Here is a 22,259-nt window from a genome sequence, read left to right on the forward strand (position 1 = left end):
AACACATTTAGCGACTTAAGTGAAGAGCATTTCAGAAAGATGAAGTTCCTCCCTAAAAACAGCTAGCTTATTTAACACAGTGCTTAATGGCTTGAGTTCTGAAGTCAGCCAGCTTCACCTTAATTCTGGATCTGACACCCACTAGCTGTACTCCTTTGCTGAGCCTCAGTTTCCCCACTGGTTAACAGGAATAGAAATAGCATCTCCCTCCCGGGGTTATCTGGGGAGATAATGTATATATAAAGTGCTTGATCCTGCTTGATTCACACTAAGTATTCATCTCCACTTCCAATGGGAAGATGTGGCTTCCCACCCTGTTAGAGCCTGAAGTAGTTAATAAGCTGATTGTGAAAATATACCATATTTAATGTAAAGAACAACATGGGGTGGAGACAATGATAATTTTTTATTTGACTAGAGAAAAAATTATTCTTGAGATTCAAATCAGTTAGAGTGGAGTAAGGCTCAATAAAACTCAAGGGGCCCAGGACATCCTACAGATTAGAAGAGAAGCTAATCAATTTGAGAAACCCAGCTTTCCAGATCACATTGTACCTTATCTGCAGTCTTGGTCCCAGACTCCTGCCCCAGCATCGTGCTGTCCACAACAGGTCCCTCAACACATGCCTCCCCCAACACGTGCACGTGTGAGTGGGCACACACACACTCCCACACACCAAGGTGGAGCAGGTCTTCACATGACCTGCTCTTACAGCAAGTATCCTTTCTTTGCAGCCCTTATCACAGGTCTAATTCTATAATTATTTGGTCAATGTAGACTTTTTTTGATCACCACTATATTCTAAGAGTCTAACACATAATACAGCACATAGCACATAATAAGTTCTAAAATATTTCCTGGCTGAATAAATGGGCTGGCCATAGCTTGAGAATTCCTCAGAAGCTGGTTTTGGCCTAAACCCTGGCATTTGAATAAAGTTCAGTGTATGAAGGTGGGTATATTGGTAGACTCTAGGGTAGATGATCAGGGGCCCAAACAGGAGACCTGATAGAGATGGCAGGAGAAATCCATGCATGCCCAGGAAGTTCCAATAGGTAATATGACAGATAAAGACAGTATGTGCTACATGCTCTCTTTTGGGTAAGAGGATAAAATAAGAATATATATTTGTGTATTTGTTAGCTTTTGGTTGAAAACTCTTGAGAAATATGTAAGGCGCTAATAAGTGATTACTTACAGGGCATGGAGCTGGGACTGAGATTTCTCAGTGAATGTCTTTTTATACCATTTTGATTTCTAAACTATATTAAAAAAAGCTAGCAAAAAATAAAACTTTTAAAAATGCTAGAAGGAAAAAAAAGAGTAAGTGAAGCTATGGAATTCAGCACTGTTTAAAAGGCCAATCAAGTTTGACAGGTCTTTCACTTGAACCTCTCCTATGCATAGTTAACAACACATTTACCAAGAATTGCTTTTTAAGGTCCAGCAGAAATGCTGCTTCTTTCACAATCCCTTCCCCTCCCCTCCAAAATGAAACTCTACACAGCTCTTACGGTCTTGGATTTTCTTTTACCTAGATTGGTTGTCTGTATGTATGTGTGTGTGTGTGTGTGTACACACACACACACACATACACACGCACGCGTGCGCGCGCGCGTGTGTGTTTATATGTATTTATAAACTCCCTGAAAGCAAGAACCACGTCTTATTTTATCTCTGTATTCCCTCTTGCCTAGTCCAGGGCCTCTCACATAGTAGATTCTGAACAAGTAAAATATTACTTGAGAGGGGAGTTATTGCTTGATGCATACAGTTTCTGTTTGGGGTGATAAAAAGTTTTAGAAATAGAGGTGAAAAAAAAAGAAAAGAAATAAATAGCGGTGAAGGTTGCACAACACTAAATATAATTAATGTTGCTGGATTGTAAACTTAAAAATACTTTATGTTATATACGTACATACATATACTTAACATTACTGGCAGCTTAGGTCATTCCAGAAAGCAAGCTTCAACTGGCGATAACTAAAATCTCCAATAAAAGATTGTCTCCAGATGTCTTCTAGGAATATAATTAAGTGCTCAATAAACATTTGCTAAATAGTAAGAATGATCACATGAAGAATGTCAATTTAAGAAAAAAAACATCATGTTGATTACAGAGCATATTGTGTATAAACTAGATGTGGACATATATATCTTTTTAAGGACTAAAGAGGCTCTTGCAAACTTTTTTTTAAATTAAACTTTCATTAAAAATATAGATTTCCTAACTCAATAGAAAGATGGCAGTGATAGTAATTAACACGGAGGAGGCGCTTGCAAATGTAGAAATCTTCAGTTTTTCAAGTCCCATGTCACAGCCACTTCAAGTCTCATTCTCTCATTCTTTACAGAATTCCAAGAACTGATTTGGTTCACTTGATCATCTCACTAGGGCCAGTCTTTTCCTGCCATTTATGCAAATCCAGAACTCTTGATTGGCTCACAATATTTCAGTCATCTATAAGTGTCTGGAAATGAGATATTTTTAGCTAGACTCAGGGATATATCCCTTTTTTTTAAGGGATATAGTGAACCCTGGTATTCATTATCAAAAAGAGCCTTAAGTATAAAAAAGTACAATCTGTGTCTCTCTTAAAAATAGATCCTTTAAGGTTAAAAAATTTCCTTCTTGAACTCGACATTGCCAGCCAGACACATTAGCCACATGAGGAGCTGACAAGACCTGCTGTTTTCATGACAGAGAACAGGAGACTTTAAAACCACGCAACTGAAAGAAAATGGTGGGAGCTTTCTGCAGAGCACTTCCCGGCCCAGACTGGGACACAGATATAACCTCCCTCTTGAACTGGATCCCGCCAACTTTGCAAAGGCCACTGGACATGTCTCTTAAACACTGGATTTCAGCTCTTCATCATTCTGCCCTGGAGATTCCTTCTCTTTAAGCACTTTGTCATGTTCTGGGGAAATACTCTGACTTTCTATAATGGTGATGGCATCTGAGTCCAATCTTCTTCTTTTCTTCAGTCGGTGCAAGTGGGATTTGGATTTTATATGTGCTAAAACAAAACAACAACAACAACAAAAACTAATTAGGATTTTCTAGAATTAATCTTAGAAGTATAATGTTAACTATGCAGTCCTTGCCTTTAATAACAGCATCAACACGTGTTGGTATAGCTGCTCCGCATTTTTAAGGGAAGAATAAGTTATATGTCCAGCTGGCTAGCAAACTACAGTGAGCTACTACGTATCAAGTGCACCCTGTTAGGTGCTTTACATTATTAATCCTCCCAATAGCCTTGCAGACAGTACTATTCTGCTTATTTTATACAGGAGGAAAGTGACAGAGAGATCTGTGACAGAGAGATCACAGAGATCTTATATTTTGTCCAGGACCATATAACAGGTAAATTTTTCAGTTTACCTATAGCTCCAAAGAGGCCTAATTTTCCAGAATCAGGACTCTTGACTGAATTTTTCAGTATGGGGTTTCCCATTACAGCTACATTTCAACTCATATAACTAAAAAGTTACAAATCCAAATCTCTGTCTGTATTTCAGGACAGGTACCCTTTCCTGCCATAGGCCTACAGCACCCAAAGATGCCCTTCCCACTTCTTCCCTGCTTGCACAGGTTGCCCCTCACTCCCCAGTCTGAAATCCCTCTGCCTGGGTCAGATAAGCCATCTGAATGACTACCCCACAAGGCTTACATTCTCCAGGCACACAATGCTCCAGATAGATAACAAGAAAAATTCTTCTCTAATGATCCCTTTTGAGGGTCCACAGAAGCAATAAAGCTACTGTTGCCTATATCAATTTCTGACCTCTTACCCCAAAGACAGTTCCCATCCTCTGACTAACCCACACAAGCTCCTTTTCACTAGCCTGTTCTTTTTCAAGGAAATCATATTTGGGAATGCCTAAAAAAATAGACAACTAGATTAAATTCTTTTATACATATTTACATCCTCATTTTTAAGGGTTTAGAAGCAAAAATGAGAGAGGTTAGAAGTCAAAGAAAAGTTTACTTAGGGAAAAAAGTCAGCTTTGTTCTCCAGCTAGCCTGAGACATGGCAGCAGGAGACGGGAGCAAGGATTTGACAGATGGCACTATAGAAGGGCTTACACAAGCTAAGCTCAGAAAGGCTCACAAATGTTGCTTCTCTAAGGCTATCCCTGAAGGACACTCGACAAATTGAACCACTAAGTTTCCTTGAGAAAAAACAATCAGACACTCTTTCTTCCCCTTTCATCATTATAAACCAACCACAATTGAGGTTTCTTCTGCTGCTTGGGCAATCACAGCCATCCCCAGTCTCTGACAATGGAGTTCATTTTGCCAGGGTTACCAGTTAATAGAACTAATCATTCTATTGGTTGCATGGGTAGAAAAACCTACTTCTGTGAGAATCCCATGCAAAGCAGTACTCTGAACAGAAGGATTCTAGCCACTGAGTAAACTATAAGCTCTACTGTGCCTAAAAGGAGTGAGCCTTAAACAAGTTTCTAAATATGGTATAAATTCAAGGCTTGGAGCTTTTACTGGATGACTACAGAAATCCGACAGTAGAATACAGTGTGACTCTGTGGCAGAGGCAGATCCACACTCTAAAACAAGAGAGACAGAACCTTCAGGCAGGGCAGACCCCAAATTGGTCAGAAGTATTGTATAAAAAAGATACTACCCTTAATCGCCTTCTTTATATATGTCTGACAGTCTTGCTTTCACAAACTTTCCCTTAACACTTCTCATTAGTTTTAGCAACCACCACTATATCAATATATTACCTTAAAAATTACTAGAGACACCATTTCTGAAGAAATATGCTCAGGGAAAGTAACTGCGTTTCTGGCTCCCTCTCAGCTGTTTCTGCTTCTTTGGTCTCTTAGGTGAGTTGCCTGGCTTCCCTTACAGTCCTACCTCACCCCACTGAGGTCTAAACATGAAAGGCCAAGGAACTCCTATAAGGCAGGATCATGAAAGTCAAAGGAGCTCTAGAAAGTTAACTGCAAACATTTCAGTATAAAATATCTACTCTAGCTAAAGGTAGAGGGCATATAATCTTCCTTTGAAACTCAGAATACAGAGATAACTCTTCAATTTGGGAAGGCATCCATGAAATTTGAGTACAGGCTCTCAGAGGAATCTGGCCCTCCCTTTACAAACAAGCGGACTCCAACATTCAACCTAGCAAAGACCTTAAATTTCACGATTTCTCTGTGCCCTTCCCCAGACTCTACCTGCCCATTCACGGTCCCCAATGATGATTCGATCACAGAAGTCACACATGTGATAACTTCTCTTGTTCTCAGTTTCATTGCATGGCATCTTTACTGGAGCAGCAGCAGGCTTATGGCCCTGAAAGAACAAGAGGGGAATGGGGGAGAAGCATTCAATTCAAAGAGATTGGATAATGGTTTCTGATATTACGGAGAGTGGGATTTCCCAAGATTCCTTTTTCTCATCCCAGAGAACTGGTGGGCTGTGAACAGATTTTAGTAACAACCTTTCTGAATGTGAAAGTAGAAACGCAGCCTCCAGGGATCTAAAAGCAGCCAGCCCTTCTGTTCTATTGCATGGAAAAGACTTGGTTCCTAGCATAGCAACAAAGGTGTAAGCTAAGGAAAGCTCTCTGAAACAAGACAATAGACAGTACCATGACTAATAATCACCTGGATGAAACTTTGCACAATTTCAAGAGCAGGTTCAAGAACAGACTCTTCCCACTTTGAGACATCGGATACTTCTAAGCCATATACTGGGGGGACACCAGGACCAGGTCCTAATGATGACAAAGAAAAGTTGTGAGAGGTCAGCACCCAAGACCATATCTATTCTGCTCCCAGAACTCCAAAATCCTCAAGGGAAACAAATGGAGGTAAAAGAAATAAACATTCTGACCATGCCACTCATTCTAACCAGAAAAATGAAACAAACAGCTACATACAGTCCAAGGAAGACTTAGATGGTTGATGGGTCTGCAGCCAACAAGTCTAGTTGTATAATCTGCAGCCAACAAGTCCAGCATCTCAGGTGTAGGATCTTCCAAATTAGTCAGGAAAACAACATAGAGTAACAGTTCTAGTAGCCGCTGTGTGGGATAAGGTATAAAGAGAGCACACCATAGAAGGCAATAAACTAATAGCCTGAAGTACTTCTGAATGGAGATGAGACTAGAGGTAGCCAGGAGTATAGTTACAGGCATTTCATCCATCTAAGCCAACCATGTTTATTCTCTGCTAGTAGCTTACCCAGTCCATGGACACACTAAATTGCCTTCCACAGCTAGCTTAAGTCAGTTGTCTTAAAGGCGAAGAGCACTGCCCCATAGACAAAAACATCAAAGTCTTCAGGATGCCAACGGCTGGCAGGTGCTGGCCTTTTGACTGTGCCAACCACAAATAAGATTCTTCGTAAACTGGACTGGGCTCCACCTGCCACCACATGGAAAGGTGAGACCGGGAAGGTGCAGGCAGCATCCACAGCACACCTGGCCTTGGCTAAGCTCTGCACCTGTTTCCAGGCCACTCTATATTTTCCTTTCCCCTCTAAGTCCTTTGTTGGGCTTCTGTGCCCCGTCTAAGCACCTTTCAACAAGTTCTCGGCTCCCAGCTGCTATTCTTGGCTTGAGTCCAAGGCCAAGCTGGGGTGGGGAAGTCCCTCTGGCTTCTTGCCAGAGCCATATCCCAGCAGACCAGCCATGGCCAATCACACACGGCTCCTGATTTACAGGGCAGCTGTGCCTTTCACTCTAGCACCAGGACTCTGCCGGCATATGCCTGAATGAGGAATGGGAATATGATGCACTGTGCCATCAACCCCTCCTGACTCAGAGATGGGGGAGTTATTGTGGCTTTACCACAGGAGGAAGTTCCAAATCATTACAAAAAACATCTTTTGTTACAAACTAATTGTTAGCCTTGGGGAAAAGAGAAGCTGCCATTAGAAATTTGTAGTAGTAAACTTCAATTTCAGCTAACTCAGACTTCTTCTAACAGAACATGTAGAGAATGCAGGGTAAGAAGAAAGTGTAAAGAGTCACTTGGCGCCAGAACTACACTGGAGAGCTCTGTCAGAGAGTGAGAGCTGGGAGAGAGAGTTTCAGCAATCTGGTGGTCAACAACACGAATTAAGGTGTTTATGTTCAGAAGCACTGAGGAGCAGGGGTAGAGGCCTCTGCTGTCCTCATCTCTACCTGAAAGCAGAAGTAAAAGTTACACAGGGGGATGATTCAGAAGCATAATTTGAAAAGTGTCCACAAGATAAAACTGGAGTTTCACTTAGGCTTAATCTCCTTTTTAGCTCATAAGCACACAGTTTCTTAGCCGAGGCCAATAGTAATGTTGTCTAGCTAGTTATAGCTAAAGGAAACAAGAAGAGCGGTAAAAAGCAGAGTGTGGGCTCCAGCACCAGGCCCGCATTCAATATTTTGCAGCTTATTAGCTAAGGGATTTTTGCCAAGTTATTGAACCTAAGTCTCCACTTCTTTATCTGCAAAAAGAAAAGAATAATACCAACCTCAAAGGCTCAATAATTTATTTATAGCCCAAAATGTATTGCCAAGGATTCAATACAGGGTCAGATGAATGAGATTTCCCTTCCCCTTTCCTTACAAGTGTTGTTCAACTAAAGTTAAAGTTGAAGTCACCTGAAGCACCATATATCTGAACACAAAGGTGCTGCTGGGAGAACTGGTAAAGGTTCTGTCCTTTTATACGGCTCATCTGACCCAAGAACCACCTTAATTAGGAAAGCCTTCCTTCAGAAATTTGACTGCTCTTAAGGCACAAAATTTGAAGCTAAAATCAACTCTGAGTACCAACTCTGCTAAGATGCTGCTATTTTGCTCTTACCTGTTTGCAGCCAGCACGCATGTGTTCAAGGATTAAGGCAGACTCCTTACTGGAAAGATTTAATTTGTTTTCTGAGACATCACAAAAAAATATCTCTGGGAAATCATTTATGCAATAGATCCTCCCCCAAGTCAGGTCTCCAATCTTAGAACAGGTCCAGAAACTAAAGTTCATTTTTCAGGTAAGCTGAGGACATCTATATTCCACTGAAAAGAGACCCGGGGATAAGGAAAAACATGAGACTTACTGCTCAAAAAACGGTTTTTAACCCATCGGTTTTGCTTCCGGGCATATCTCTTAGTCACTTGTTTCAGAGCCTCAATACCTGAAACACAAGGTAAATATAAGAGCCTCTAAGTAAGTAATTCTCACTCTGCTGAAAGGCAGGCCCACCCGGCCCAGAAGAAGAGAAAATCAGCCACAGCAGCACACTGGCGGACACTTGGTAAACAAAAATCTCAGTTATGAGCTGAAAGCCATTTGGGACTCTTCTAGCCTTAGCTCTTTCTCAGATCATACCAGCAGGGTACTCTGTCACCAAAGGATGTCCAAGGCTAGGTTAAATGGAGGAATTCACACCTTTCTTTAGGAGCTGGTTACTATTCTCTGGTGTGCATTTTCCCTCAGTGATCAGGTACTCGTGAAATTCCTTGAAGCCAATTGACTGGAAGATACCATGTTGATAGTCCTGGCTGGGAACAGGAGAGCATCAGCAGATGAGCCATTGCATCTGAGAGCTAGCAGTGGCCTTGGAGATGATCTAGCTGAAGTAAAACCTTTCATCCCTTAGATGAGGAAATTGAGATCATTAGCAGTTATTGCTTCTCTGAAATCCTTCTTCCACCCCCACCCCTACCCTCCATCAGCTCCCAGGTTCCTTCCCTTGAAAATTAATACCTGGGAATGTTTGGCAGTTTAGAAAATTGTAACTGTAACAAGTACACCAAACCTCCTTCCAATGAGCCTTGCCAATACCAAAGACAAAGGCTAACAAACAAGTAGATCCAAAGCCAGTATTATGTTTTATAGACTTTTTAACCATAAGCAAGGGATGGAGAGTAGGTGAAAGTAATAAATAATAGTCAAAACCTTACCTATTTTCTGCAACTTTCTTCTGATTATAGCGTCTGTGAAAATCTCTTAGTTCATCCAAGAGCCCAGCAGCAAGCATGTCATCCACCCTCTTATCCAAGCGCTCATCTAGAACTTGAATCAAATTAGCCCATCATCAGTAGGTGTGTCCTAAACATTTACATGATGAAAGGGTAGGCTGCCACAAAGGCAGAATTTGTTCAAATGGAAGAAAGGGTTCAGAGTCCAAGGATTATATAATAATTCATATTACAGACACACTTAAGACTCTGCAACTCCAATAAAAACAGCCAGAATGAAACACATGTCTCTTTGCTATAAAAATCAAAGCACGTAATTACAGCTATTAGGAGGGACAAATATTTTCTTCTCATATGGAATGTATATTTACTATCTATTTTAGAGGCAGCTGAGAGCCCCCTGGTTTATCCTTCTTACTTTTTCCCATTATATTGGTTACTCTTTGTGTTATTTTACATTTAAGAACTCTCAGATGACATCTTGGATAGGAATGAGGAACTTTAGTCCAAAGCCATCCTAAGTATATTTTGAACGATTGACCCAAAGGAGCAAAGAGTGAGAGGTCATAATCATTTGATGTGGTGGTCAAACACAGCTTTATTTTTATAAATCAGATGCCATTATTTTATGCTGAATTGTACATGTTATTTAGAAATGTTTAATTATTAAAAATTCTTTTTCTATAAACTTATAACTGAGATTAGTAACAAATTTTCACCATTTCAGTCATGCTCTTCTATGTCTCTGCCATTGCTATTTCTTGGCATGCAATGATACTAACCCTTTTTTCTATCTTCCTAAAAAGTTTACATTTACTGAGGACTCACAATGTGACAGGCACATTCTGAGTGCTTTGTATGTATTAACTCACCTAATCCTCAATAAAGCTATGAGATATATACTATCATTATCTCCATTTTATAGAACAGGAAATTGAGGCACAGAAAGTTAAATTAACTTGTCTTAAAACTCACATCGCTAGAAGATGGTGAAATGGGAATTTGAATCCAGTCTGGCTTAGAGAATGTGCTAATTCTACACTATAACTACACTATATTGCCTGTTGTCATAATAATCTCATCTGTCCACACCTAGCTCACAGGTTACTTTACAAATTGGTCCTTGACTCTCCACAGAGAATGCTTATCACCCTTTCTTTGTGGCCCACTTTATAGCCCAGCATTTATCACAATGTAGTATCTATCTTATTTGTTGCCCCACTAGACTGGGAGCTTAAGAGCAGGCACTATCTCATATACTTGGATATCTCTGAAATCCAAGTATTACGCAGAATACTTGATACTTCACTGAATGCTTACTGAATGTTTACTGGATAAAGAAATTACTACTATCACAGGGCATTATTATATTTTAGCAAAAAAACCAAAAACCAAAAAACAACATCAGGCTAATTAGCTAACCATCATACCCACTTCTTATACTGCTTCTAGAATAATCAGTGATCCAGCCTTCAGCCAACTCAGGGAGTCAGACCTCTTCCACAGGAGCCTTCCTTCTCTTTCTCCTTTGGATCTTCCCTGGATGCCAGTCTCTTTTCCATCCCATTCATCCCATATCATCCCACTTTTGGTATCTTATCCTAGTGCCAGAGCTGCCCTTACTCCCTTTCCAGACATACACTTAGGCAAATAACATTGCACCTTACCAAGTCAAAAATAATGGTAATGAAAGTAAAATTAATGAGCTTATTATTACGGTTCTAAGAACTTTATATATAGTAATGTATTACTAAAAGCTCTATCTCAGACAAACTCTAGGGCATCAAAGGGCTTTTTACCTGTCTGGTTAGCATGAAGCCAGAGGATGCAAGGGTTAGGGAACTTCAGAGGGCCTCCAAGGGGACCACCACCTTCTTCTGCGTGTTGACGATGAAGAAATTCACTGTGAGAGATCCCCGTTTCTTCAAACACTTGCAAGCTCCTAAGTCATTTGGGGTGGGGGGGGCGGGAGGGCACAACCATAAAAACTATTCTCAAGTGAAACAAGAAAAGAGGCTATTTCAGAATATCTCATTCTCATTTTCAGTGCATAAGCCCCTAAAGACATGAAGGTCCAGGGTTACTGCAATTCTACTTTAGATAAAGTAAGAAATAATACTATTCTTCTAAACACAAATAAATTTTTCTGAAATCAGTTAAACAGGTTCAGAAACAACAGGTTTCTTATACACAAACAGAATGGGAATCACTCACTTTCAGGTAAGCAGTAAAAGAGCTTGTTTGGGACACTTTGTTACAAGCCAACAAGTCTAGTCTCGCTGGAATGCCTTTCCCACAGTACAAAGTATGTTGTATATCCAGCTCATCAACTTTCTTTTTAAATATGTCTAAAATTAATGAAGAATGCTTCTGACTAATTCGGTACTCTACTAGCACAAAGATCACCAAAGAAAAAACTCACATACTTATTCTTAAGTCCCTATCCACTGTCTCAGTTATCTATTATGTTATGCAGCATAGGTAATTTAACTCTCAAATCTATACTCTACCACTCTGGGTGATTGCAACTTATCAGCTTGAAAGTGATCTTTCCCTTCCTGACCCAATTCTACTTCTTGAAACCCTAACACGAGTGTAGAGGCCCCTTGTCATTCTGTATCACTGGTCATTCAAAGAGGACCTATGAGGAAAAAATGTATAGTAATAGCGAGCTTACTTATCTGGAGGTTAGAATATAGGCTCAAACTAAAAGAAAGATGAAAAAGGTCCTCCAATCCTCTCCAAAAGAGAGACTCTAGAGCTCTTGCTTAGAACCTACTGACTCATACAAAGATGTAATTCTCAACTCATTACTAACTAGTCTAGAAGTAGCAAAATGAGAGATGATAAGAACTGATTAATGAAAGAAGATAATAAAGACGAAGCTCTAGAATAATATCATAAAACACTGTAAAAATAAATGTACGTTTATCATAATATTCCTGTTTTCCAAAAATTTTTATTAGAATGTTTAAATAAAAGGTTTGGATATTATAAAGTATAAATTTCATTTATCTAAAATATGCATTATCACCAGGGTGACAATGCCCTCAAAGGGGAAAAAAACCCTTAGATATTACAAGGTGTGTGGCCCTCCAAAGGGCAACCATACCCCCCTCCCCCCTAAAAATCTTATTCTTCAGTAAAATTTCATGGAGCCCATATGGAGATGGAAGTAAGTACAATTAGGAAAAAAATTTCTAAAAAGGCTTCTGGATGAGGTGGGGGGCAATAATGAAAAAAGAAGAAACATGATCTAGATCATTCATCTGAATGGAATACTTCATAATACCAGACATTGCTGCAATATTTAATCTGTATAACCATCCATACAGGAGATACTTTGTTAGATCCTCTGCCAGATATGGTACCACTTCCACAATGCAGAAAAATATACCTAACACACAACACTGCAATCTCAAAAGAATTTAAGAAAACATGACTTAATAGTTCATTCACCACCTCTCTCTTCCCTTCAAGAAAATCTCCACGAGTAAAGGTGAGCTGATCTATGAGACAGTTTACGAAACTGTCTACCTCTCACTGGGAAAGCCACTGGGGCAGAACTCAGCATTACACAATCAATTATGAAACCTAAGTCACAATGTAAACCAACTGCATGCCAGAAAAAATTTATATGAAAAATGTTATACAAGCAAAGATCAAATAGAAAATGAAGCAAGACTACATAGGCCCTAGGGAAAACTACTGTATTATGCATTTTAAATATAACAACAAAGTAGGGTGCAACTACTTAGTGAGGGAGTTGGACTGAGGCAATAACACAAGGCCTCAACCTGCTGAACTAGAACACATCAATCTCCATTAACTACCATTACCCAGCCTCTCTCTCATCACCTAGGCACAATGAAGAACTGACTGCCCTCTAACTCTAAAGGAATCCGGGGTCGGCAGGCCCAGGATTTCTTACCTGGCCACTTTGCGCTTGTCATGTGGGTGCAGCTTGGCAGCCATTTCTGGGTCCACCTGGCTTAGGCGTTTGTGAAGTATGTGGCCATCCTCCTTTTCAAGCTCTACTTTCCGGTCAATCACTTTCTCAGTGCCCATCTCCTGGGGCTATTAAATGAAGGTTTAGAAGTAAATTTAATTGAACAATTCAACAAATACTGAAGACAATGTGTATGTCAGGCATTTGGCCAAGTGTTAGGAATACAGAATAGAGATGAATCAGAAGATCTAGTGAGAGACAGATCATAAACAGAAAATTCTCATACACTGTGGTAGTGCTGTGAAGCCACAGCAAACTAAAAGAAAGGACGAATTACTGTGTGGGGAAATACTCAGATACTCTGCTTCCTTGTTGGAAGTACAAACAGGTACCAGGGCTAACATGTCTATATTAACACATCCAGGAGTCTAGTCAGCAAGTGTGAACAAAAAATCAATCAAAATGGCCAGCACATTATAGTTTGCAAAGTTCCACCTTATGCAATAACAAGCATCTTTATAAGAAAGGTTTGCTATCTCCCTGACACACAGACTGTTACAATCAGGAAATGCTGAATCAGACTAATGTATTGTTAACTTACATGGAGATGCTAATTAATCCACAGAGGAACATTTTTCCCACAGACAGCCCCTGCCCTGAGGCCTGCCTGGAGGAGCACACTTCACATATGGAGGTAGCATTTGCTTCAGAATATAAAGTAGGAAAATTACAGTTGCTGAGTATAAAAAACAGGCAAGAGTCAACCTTCCTCCCACTAAAATTAGCTGTCAAGAAAGAAGAACCCATTTCCTCAGTGAGTTACAAGTGAAGTAAACATACCTTAGCACTGAGAAGAACTTTCCAGAGCAGAGATTCAATGTAATAATTGGTTCCTCCCACGACAATAGGAATTTTGTTTCGGGCAAATATATCTTCAATGTGAATATTAAGAAAGACATCACAATATTTAATATCAAGAAGAGAATCCTGACTCACTCAGGAAGTAGGGTATTAACAAGAAACCACATTCATTTGTCAGGAGAGCAGAAGAGAAAGGATAGAAACCAAAATGAATTGATATTAGTTTTAACTGTTTCCCATGAGTTTTCCAAATCATTTCCTTTCAGTTCAGGAGGGACTGTGTAAATCAGAGACAGAGGTATGTTTGTAATTCCCTCCAGTTTTAGAACTTTGTAGGCCTTGCTGCTAAAACTCATAGCTTGTTTAGTATTCTAAATCAGCTTAATGAGCATAAGCCCAAGGTCTCGCACAGGACTGAGGGTCAGCTGCTCAGGAAGCCACCAAAGTGACTTACATTGTGTGACTTTGCCTTCTAGGGCAAAATACGAGCCGGTTTCTCTAAACCATGGTTCTTAGACTCAGTCTTCACCATTATGTATGTGGCAGTAGTGCACATTTTAGCCACTTTAGACTGCACCAGATAAAAAGAGAAGCACTGGTTCTAAAGACAAATAGATTTCAATTACCAGCTCCAGTTCTAGGCCTTGTTAATCAACCTGTATGAGCTTCAGTTTTCTTACCTATAAAATCCTCATGAGTTCTAATGAGCATTAAATGTGACAATGAGAATAAATCTCCAACCACAATACCTGAAATATTTTTTCAATTGAGTAAGCACTCAATTTAGTCACTACTGTTTTTATCTCTCTGCTACTCTGAATTCTCTTTAGAATCTCTGTTGAACAGATATTATCTGCTCTAAGAAGGGCTTTGCTTCTGAGAATAACGGATAAAAAGAGACTTTCAACCCAAGCTAAGACTCCTTTAACACTTCTTCCTCTTAGAGGCCAGTCTGTGGGCACAGGCATAAATGACCTCTTTCTATCAGAAGCCCACTAATCCTTAATATGTTGGGGTGGGGTGGAAAGATGTTAGCAATCAAGGATCACATAGAATAATCATTACATATTTGTGTTTTTTTAAAGAGAAATTCTCTATTCTCCCTTTAAGAGAGCATACAATTATGCAGTAATTATAATAAAACTTTAAATATATAATATGATTAACAGAGAGAAAGGGAACAAAGAAAATAAAAGTTTAAAAACGGTGAGATACCAGGAGAGCGGAAAATAGGGAGGGAAATGGGATAGGAGGTATGTGGTGGGAAGAAGTTTAACTTGTTTGCCCAAGCCATGAAACTACTGTGATCCTGAGCAAAAGCCTTCTCCTCTTAGGGCCTCAGTATCTAGTACTTTTACCTGTCAAATCAAGAAGGTTAATTGGATACTGCTTAAGGTACTTTCAGTTTGTTTGTTTTTGGTACTTTCAGTTTTGATGGTTCTGATTGTACTTCTTACCTAAATTCATTAAATCTCCAATTCTATAAGTAATCTGTCATTCCCTGTTGCTGCTCTTTGAAAATTTTAATTAGCTCTCCATTTTCTATCTTTTTATTTCTGAACAACAAAAGTGTCTCAGCAATAATGTACATTTGGTAATACATTTTAATTTGCAAAGGGCTTCCATATACATTATCTTATCTGATACGACTGCCTTATAAAGCAGGTAAGGCAAGAATTATCGGCACTTTAATCTCTGCCCATTTGAGAGGCAAAAAATATTATCTCATTATTTTGATTTGCATGGTTCTGATTAACAGCAAGGGTAAACCCCCTTTCATGTTTATCAACATTTATATTTCTTCCTTTGTGAATTACTACTCATGACCTTTATTTTTCATACTGATTCATAAGAGTTCTTCACATATTAAGCATATTAACCATTTGCTTTTCCTATGTTACAAATATTTTTCTCCTGCTTTGTAGTCTGTTTTTTTAATTTTGTTTATAATGGGCTGTTTTCCTTTTATTATAAAATATTCTATATATAAGAACATTATTAACATATGTAAATTATGAAGCCTAGTAATAAAACAAATACTTGTGACCCTATGTAAGAAAAAGAATATTATTAATTCCTCTGAAGTTTCTGTGTATTCATTCCCATCCCAACTCCCAACTTCCCCTCTCTCTCTGAATTGTTCACTATCTTCAATTATTTTAAGGTTTTTTTTCTCATTATTCCCTTGTTTTTCCGCAACTTATTACTGATGTACCCCTAAAGAATACATTAGTATATACTATATATAACAATATATTAATATATGGTTTTGTTTGCCTTTAACCTTTATAATAAATGGTATGAACATGTATGCATCTTTCTAAAATTTCTCAAATTTGTTATTTCTAAAATTCTTCTACATTGATATAGCTACAATTCATTCATTTTCACTACTGAAAAAGTGCTTAACTTATATGAACAAAGCAAATTTTATATATTCTTCTGTAAGTAGGAATTTCAGTGTTTACGTGTTTTTGCTGTTAAGAGTAATGCATTATACAATGAGATCTACCACATATCCCCTGATATACTTGTGGCAATGTTTTTCTAGGGTAGATAACTAGGAGTTCTGCTTGATATATATTCTTGCCAATACAAATTCTTAATTCTTACATATTCAACTCGTTATTTTCCTTTTAAAAAAAATAACTATTATAGGCACAGATAGTCATGATGGCTGCACAATGATATTAATGTGTATAATGCCACTGAACTTGTACATTTAAAAATAGTTAAGATAATAAATTTTATGTTGTGTATTTTAACACAAAAAAATGAAAAAAAAATAAAAAATGTCTACAAAGCCCTTTCCTACTTTAAAATCACATAACTACTCAAGTATATGTTATCCCATCTGATTTAAAGTTTCATTAAAAAAACATATATTTAACTCTGAAATCTGAAGTTATGTCATATATAATGAGGAACTAATTTTATTTTTTTTAAAAACAATGAACTGTCTCAGGAATAATTATTAACTACTGAATTATTTCTCCATTGTTTTGAAATGCCACCTTGACAAGCTAAATATATACATTCCTTTGAATTTGTATGAGTTTTCTATTCTGTGCCATACGTTTGTCTAGTATTATATAAGATCCATGTTATTATAATTACTATGAATTTTCAATATGTTTTACTATCTAGCAGTCCAAATATTAAAGGCAGTCTGAACATAAAAATATAAAGGCAGGGGTGACTCCATAGTGTAGTGGTTAGCATGTCTCCTTTGCATGCAGAAGGTCCTGGGTTCATGCCCCAGGTGGAGCCACGGACCATATCTAGGTGTGCCAGGCCCCAGGTGCGCCAGGCCCCCCAAGTGTGCTGGGGGTGCCAGGTCCTGGGTGCACCAGGCCCTGGGTGCACGGCGCGAGCATTGAGAGGGGACGCCCCACCTTCAGGGATCCACCTTCAGAGTTCTTAAGGGAAAACGGCAACATCCATGGGTCAGGGGCGGAAGTTGGGGTAGGGAGATTAAAGAGGGGGGAAAAAATAAAAATAAAAAAATATAAAAGCAGTCCCCCTTATATTGCTCTTTTTCAAAAATTTCTTGATGTTACCCAGAACTATTTTTTTCTGGTCCCTCCTACAACAATCCCTTTGAAATTCTAACTGGAATTCCATTATACTTATTTTATATCCCCATCTAAAGGGTAGAAAACTGAAGCTCAGTGGGGTAAATGCTTTTCTCAATAAAATTCACATGGTCAAAAGAGGTGGTTATAAGACTAGAACACAGACTTTCTGGTTCCTCAATGTTCTCTCCACTAAAACAGAGCTTCTCAATTTTTAATGTGCATATGAATCACCCGGGACTCTTGTTAAATGCAGATCTGATTCAGTAGGTCTGGAGTGAGGCCCAAATTCAGCATTTCTAACAAGCTCTGAAGGGATGCTGATGCTGCAGGCTTGAGGACAGGACTCTGAGTAGCAATGAAACTGTATCTTTCAAACCACATAGTACTGATGGGGATGCTACCTACTGATAGTTACGTCCTGGGTGCCCCTGCTTAGAAGAAACTGTCACTAGAAAGAAAACTTTCTTGGCCTGGGCTGCCTTGCCCCCACCAAGCCTAGCTGCTGTCTTTCCTAAGGATATCACAGCAGTTGCCTTGTCCCTGAAGTCCACCACTGTGTAATTTGTCATGAGAGGATCCACAATGCTGATCATGTGGTGCTGGCACATTCTCTGCTCTTGGGCAGAAACCTTGTTGGTGATGATGTCTAGACCTTCATAAACCTAGGGGAAAGAAAATTAGCATGAGAAAGTCATCTGCCTCCACAAAATGCACATCTGATGGGTGGAAATGGTGACCTTGTTCCTCCCTCCAGCCACTTAACTGACCCAAAGCACAGAGTACATGTGATCTAACCAGAGCATAGCCAGATCCACGAATCTCAAGACAAAGGAAGCAGAAGTATATAGAACACTGGCTTTGTTATCAAATACAGGTTTCCCCTGCTATCTGAAAGTACAGCATCCCTACAAAACATTTCATAAGACAAAATGGCATAAAGCAAAGAAGCACTTACCATTAATTTTTACAAAAAAAATGTTGTTCTCTCCCAGGCACAAAATTCAATGTACGTAGAATGTCTTATTTTGCTTATCACAATCAAAATGCTTAATTACATTCAGTTTTACACTAAGCATAATACCCTTACAAGCTCTCTTAGGCTTTCTAATACCTTAGAACACATCTTGCTAACGGATGCACAAAATAAATTGAGATGAAACACAGATGTTCACAGACACAGTTCAAAACTATGATGGTTTGATGCTGAGATGACGAGTGTAGGTCCCAGGGAAGTACTTTGGCACTGCCTCCATAACAACTTGCTGCAAACAAATGCTGAATTCTTTTTTCACTTTTTGCCTTTTTCCATAAAAGCAAAAATTCTCTTTTGGATTTTTTTCGGTTAGCAAAAAATGGTACAGGTTTCCCTGCTATCCAAAAGAAGAGAATTTCTATGAAATCTTTCATAAAACAAAATTGTGTAAAGTAAAGAAGCAATTACCATCAATTTAAAAGCCTCTTAATTAATTACAAATGCTCTTCAGATTTCTTCTGGTTGGCCATAACAGCTATTAATGTAGGTCTTTTGTAAAAGCGAAGTGGCTTTAATATACACCTTCAAAAAGCAGGGATACTTGTAGTGGCTATTAGCTCACACTTAAAGATTAAAAGAGTATGTAAAACCAGTGCCCAGAGGAGAAACAATTCTGCAAGATTAACCAGAGTTTGGTTCTTTGACCTGAACTTTAAGCATTTAAAAATGGATAGGCTGTTTTATTTATTCTACTTATCACAAGTCTCCAGAAAGGTAACATTTTGCATTACTCAAAGTTCTACTTCAAATGCTTACATATTTCTTGGACTTAAATGGCTCTGAAAGGTTTTGAGAATTTATATTAGATTGGCTCCATTTGTGGAGAAGTGGCCTATTTGCAAGGATATATATAAAACACAGTCAACTATACTTTAATAATAAATAAATAAATAAAGCACACATACACACTTTGAAGTCAGATCCCCTAATACTGCTGTACTCTGGTACAAACACTGTGATCTATCCAAATTACCGCTTCAGGGGGTGGGCACATACAGTCTAAATACTCAAAGGCAATATCCTGTTTGTAAGCTCTTGATCTGCCAATTCAACTCAAAAGTTCAAGTGTACTTTTTCTAAATGTAAGGTCTCAGATGGAGAACAGATTTGAAAATACTAATTTGAAAGTAGGGATGAATGCTTTGAGATTAAATGTTCTCTCTGTAATCACTGATTCTACAGGGAGCACTGAGTGAACAAATAATAAGTTCCATAGAGCCCACAAAGATGTTAAAAGCATTTTTTATCTCACATTTCCCTTTACTTATATGGGTGTCAAATAAGTACAGTACAGTATAATGGTTAGGAGGAAGGACGCTGGCGCCAGGCTGCCTCAGATCAATTCCTAGCCCTGCCACTTACTAGTTATTTGTACTTGGCAGTAGTCAGTTACTAACTTCTCTGTGTGTGACTCAATACCTCATCAGTAAAATTGAGGATAATAATATCTCACTGAGTTGTGTGGATTAAATAAGTTAATACATGTACAGCATTTAGTTTTTTCCTGACACATTATAAATGCTACATAAGGATCATTATATCACCACCTATATTACAGCCAATACTACTACTGCTATCATGACAGACAGGGAGAACAGGAAATAATTTTAGTGTCACTATCATTCTGAAGCCTCTGTGCTCTTAGCTATTGAGGTTATTTACCCAATAAAGATATAAGCTATCTTCAAGTAAAAGAAAACCATTAATTAGTAAAACTGCACAGAAAAAATAAAGTCATAGGAAAACAATCAGCTCTGCCTTTAACTCACATATTCTGTACCTAACAGCAGACTTGCATTCTTACACCTGAATATTAATGGAATCTTAAATCACAGGATGTTCTTTTCTGTGTATCTGGAACAAGACTTCCTTTTCCCATTATAAAGTGCCATAGGGAATGCTGTATACTGGGGTCTTCCTTGCAAATTAAAACAACTGAAGGGGGAAAAAGAGTTAGTAACTGTGTGTTCCTGTCTCTCTTTTCCCACAGTCTTTAGTTTGCTCCGTTGTAGCTTAGGGTTCCAAATAGCAACCACTTGATTTTGCCAGATTTCTGAACTCTGTAGGTGGATCCTCATTTTTAATACAGAGATTAATGTTAAGGAAATGCATAGTTGCAAATGTACAGTTATCACCTCCCACCTCCAAAACAGCTAAAATGTGAACATCTGTATCAGCACATTCTATCAGATATGTAGATAAATTTGTAGATAAATTTTCATCCTGTGCCCTGCATTTAGGTATATCTTTGAGTCTCTTAAGATGGCAAGTTTAAACAAATACATAACCAAAAATCAAACAGAAAGTAACCCCAGAACTAGGTTCACCTTATTTACTAAAGGAAGTGGCCCAGTGTACTGTTTATGTTACATACAAATGCCAACAAATATCAGAAAAGAAAGAGTATTAATGGTTTAAAGGAAGCAGAGTTCTTGCTCACAGAGTTAAAAAACTGTAACTCATAAAAGGACTACATCTTGGTTACCAATGTAAACTGTCATCTTCAAGTGATCTGTTGACCTTTTGTTTCCTTTACCATCAGATTAAAAGAAACTAGGCATAAAGATATAGGTGACATTTACTAGATATCTGATAATAAAAGAATTATTGTTAATTTTCAGGTAAATATGGTTTTCAGTTATGTTTTATTAAAAAAGTCCTTAACTTTGAGGTATATAGTACTGAAGTACATATTAATGAAAATATATGATGTCTTTTTTAAGAAACTGGAGCTGGTTCAAGGTTATGTCTATGACGTTGCTTCACTCTTTCCCATTCTAATCTGACTTTTGATAGGTACTGATGCACTGTTGTAATTGTGCTCACAAATGACTGGGCAACTTGTGATTATAGGTGCTGTATATTTTAAAATTTTACCCATGAATAAATTTTTAACAAGGCGGCAAGGGTATATGAAGGGCATATGTAAAATATATCTATGTCTGCACCGCATGAAAGCAAGAATAATGCTGAGAACATACCTGTTAATAATGACACAAGCATTATGATCTCCAAATCAAAGGCGGAACAATGCAAGTAAAATTTGCAATGACATTATTCATACTAATAACATTAAAATTGTGTTTTATTTTCTGTTTTTAACAACAGAAAAAAAGAGAAAGTATATGACTGGGGTCTGCATTCCAACAATAGAGGAGGGAAAAATAGTCTAAAACTGAAACAAAATTGGACAAGTGTTCATAACTATTGAAGCTAGGTGACGGATATATGAGAGTTCAACTACTGTTCGCTCTATTTTTTAATATGTTGGAAAATTTCCAAAACAGAAAGTTTCTTTAAAAAATTTGGATGCACTTCACACCCATCAGGATGGCTATTTAAAAAAAAAAAAAGAAATAACAAATGTTCATGAGGATGTAGAGGAATCGAAACACCTGTGTATTGTTGCTGAGAATATAAAATGGCGCAGCTATGAAAAACAGTATGGTAATTCCTCAAAAAATAAAAAATAGAATTACTATAGAGTCCAGCAATTCCACTTCTAGGTAATACATACCCAAAAGACTTGAAAGAGGAGAGTTGAACAGATATTAATACATCCATATTTACAGCAGCATTATTCACAACTGCCAAAAGGTAGAAGCCACCCAAATGCCCATCATGAATGGATAAACAAAGTGTTATACACATTCAATGGAATATTATTCAGCCTTAAAAAGGAAGGAAATTCTGATATAGGCTGTAACATAGATGAACCCTGAAGACATTATACTAAGTGAAGCCAATCACAAAAGAACAAATATTGTATGATTCCACTTACATGACGTACCTAGAGCAGTCAAATTCAGAGACAAAAAAGAGAATGGTAGTTGCCAGGAGCTGGAGAAGTGAGGAATAGAGAATTAGTGTATAATGAATGGGTACAGAATTTCAGTTTGGGAAG

At 38.2% G+C, this 22,259-nt stretch overlaps 1 protein-coding gene across 3 annotated transcripts in view; it reads right to left on the reverse strand.

Moving 5' to 3' along the window:
* Positions 1-1,511: 1,511 nt before the first annotated feature.
* TRIT1 (tRNA isopentenyltransferase 1) overlaps positions 1,512-22,259 on the reverse strand; it is a 33,130-nt gene continuing 12,382 nt past the window's right edge. The window contains exons 2-11 of one of the 3 annotated variants that reach the window (XM_011386538.2): positions 17,844-17,984; positions 13,724-13,822; positions 12,866-13,011; positions 10,734-10,876; positions 8,917-9,028; positions 8,402-8,514; positions 8,070-8,147; positions 5,642-5,751; positions 5,210-5,327; positions 1,512-3,021 (exon numbers count right to left, since the gene is read on the reverse strand). In XM_011386538.2, the coding sequence (XP_011384840.1) occupies positions 2,852-3,021; positions 5,210-5,327; positions 5,642-5,751; positions 8,070-8,147; positions 8,402-8,514; positions 8,917-9,028; positions 10,734-10,876; positions 12,866-13,011; positions 13,724-13,822; positions 17,844-17,984 (1,230 nt within the window). In that variant the 3' untranslated portion in view covers positions 1,512-2,851. Of the gene's footprint in view, positions 3,022-5,209; positions 5,328-5,641; positions 5,752-8,069; positions 8,148-8,401; positions 8,515-8,916; positions 9,029-10,733; positions 10,877-12,865; positions 13,012-13,723; positions 13,823-17,843; positions 17,985-22,259 lie in introns of those variants that run through there. The other 2 variants (XM_023526698.1, XM_023526699.1) reach the window with 2 other exon arrangements.

The sequence above is a fragment of the Pteropus vampyrus genome, unplaced genomic scaffold (assembly GCF_000151845.1).
Source record: "Pteropus vampyrus isolate Shadow unplaced genomic scaffold, Pvam_2.0 Scaffold2465, whole genome shotgun sequence".
In the NCBI taxonomy this organism is placed as follows: Eukaryota; Metazoa; Chordata; class Mammalia; order Chiroptera; family Pteropodidae; genus Pteropus; species Pteropus vampyrus.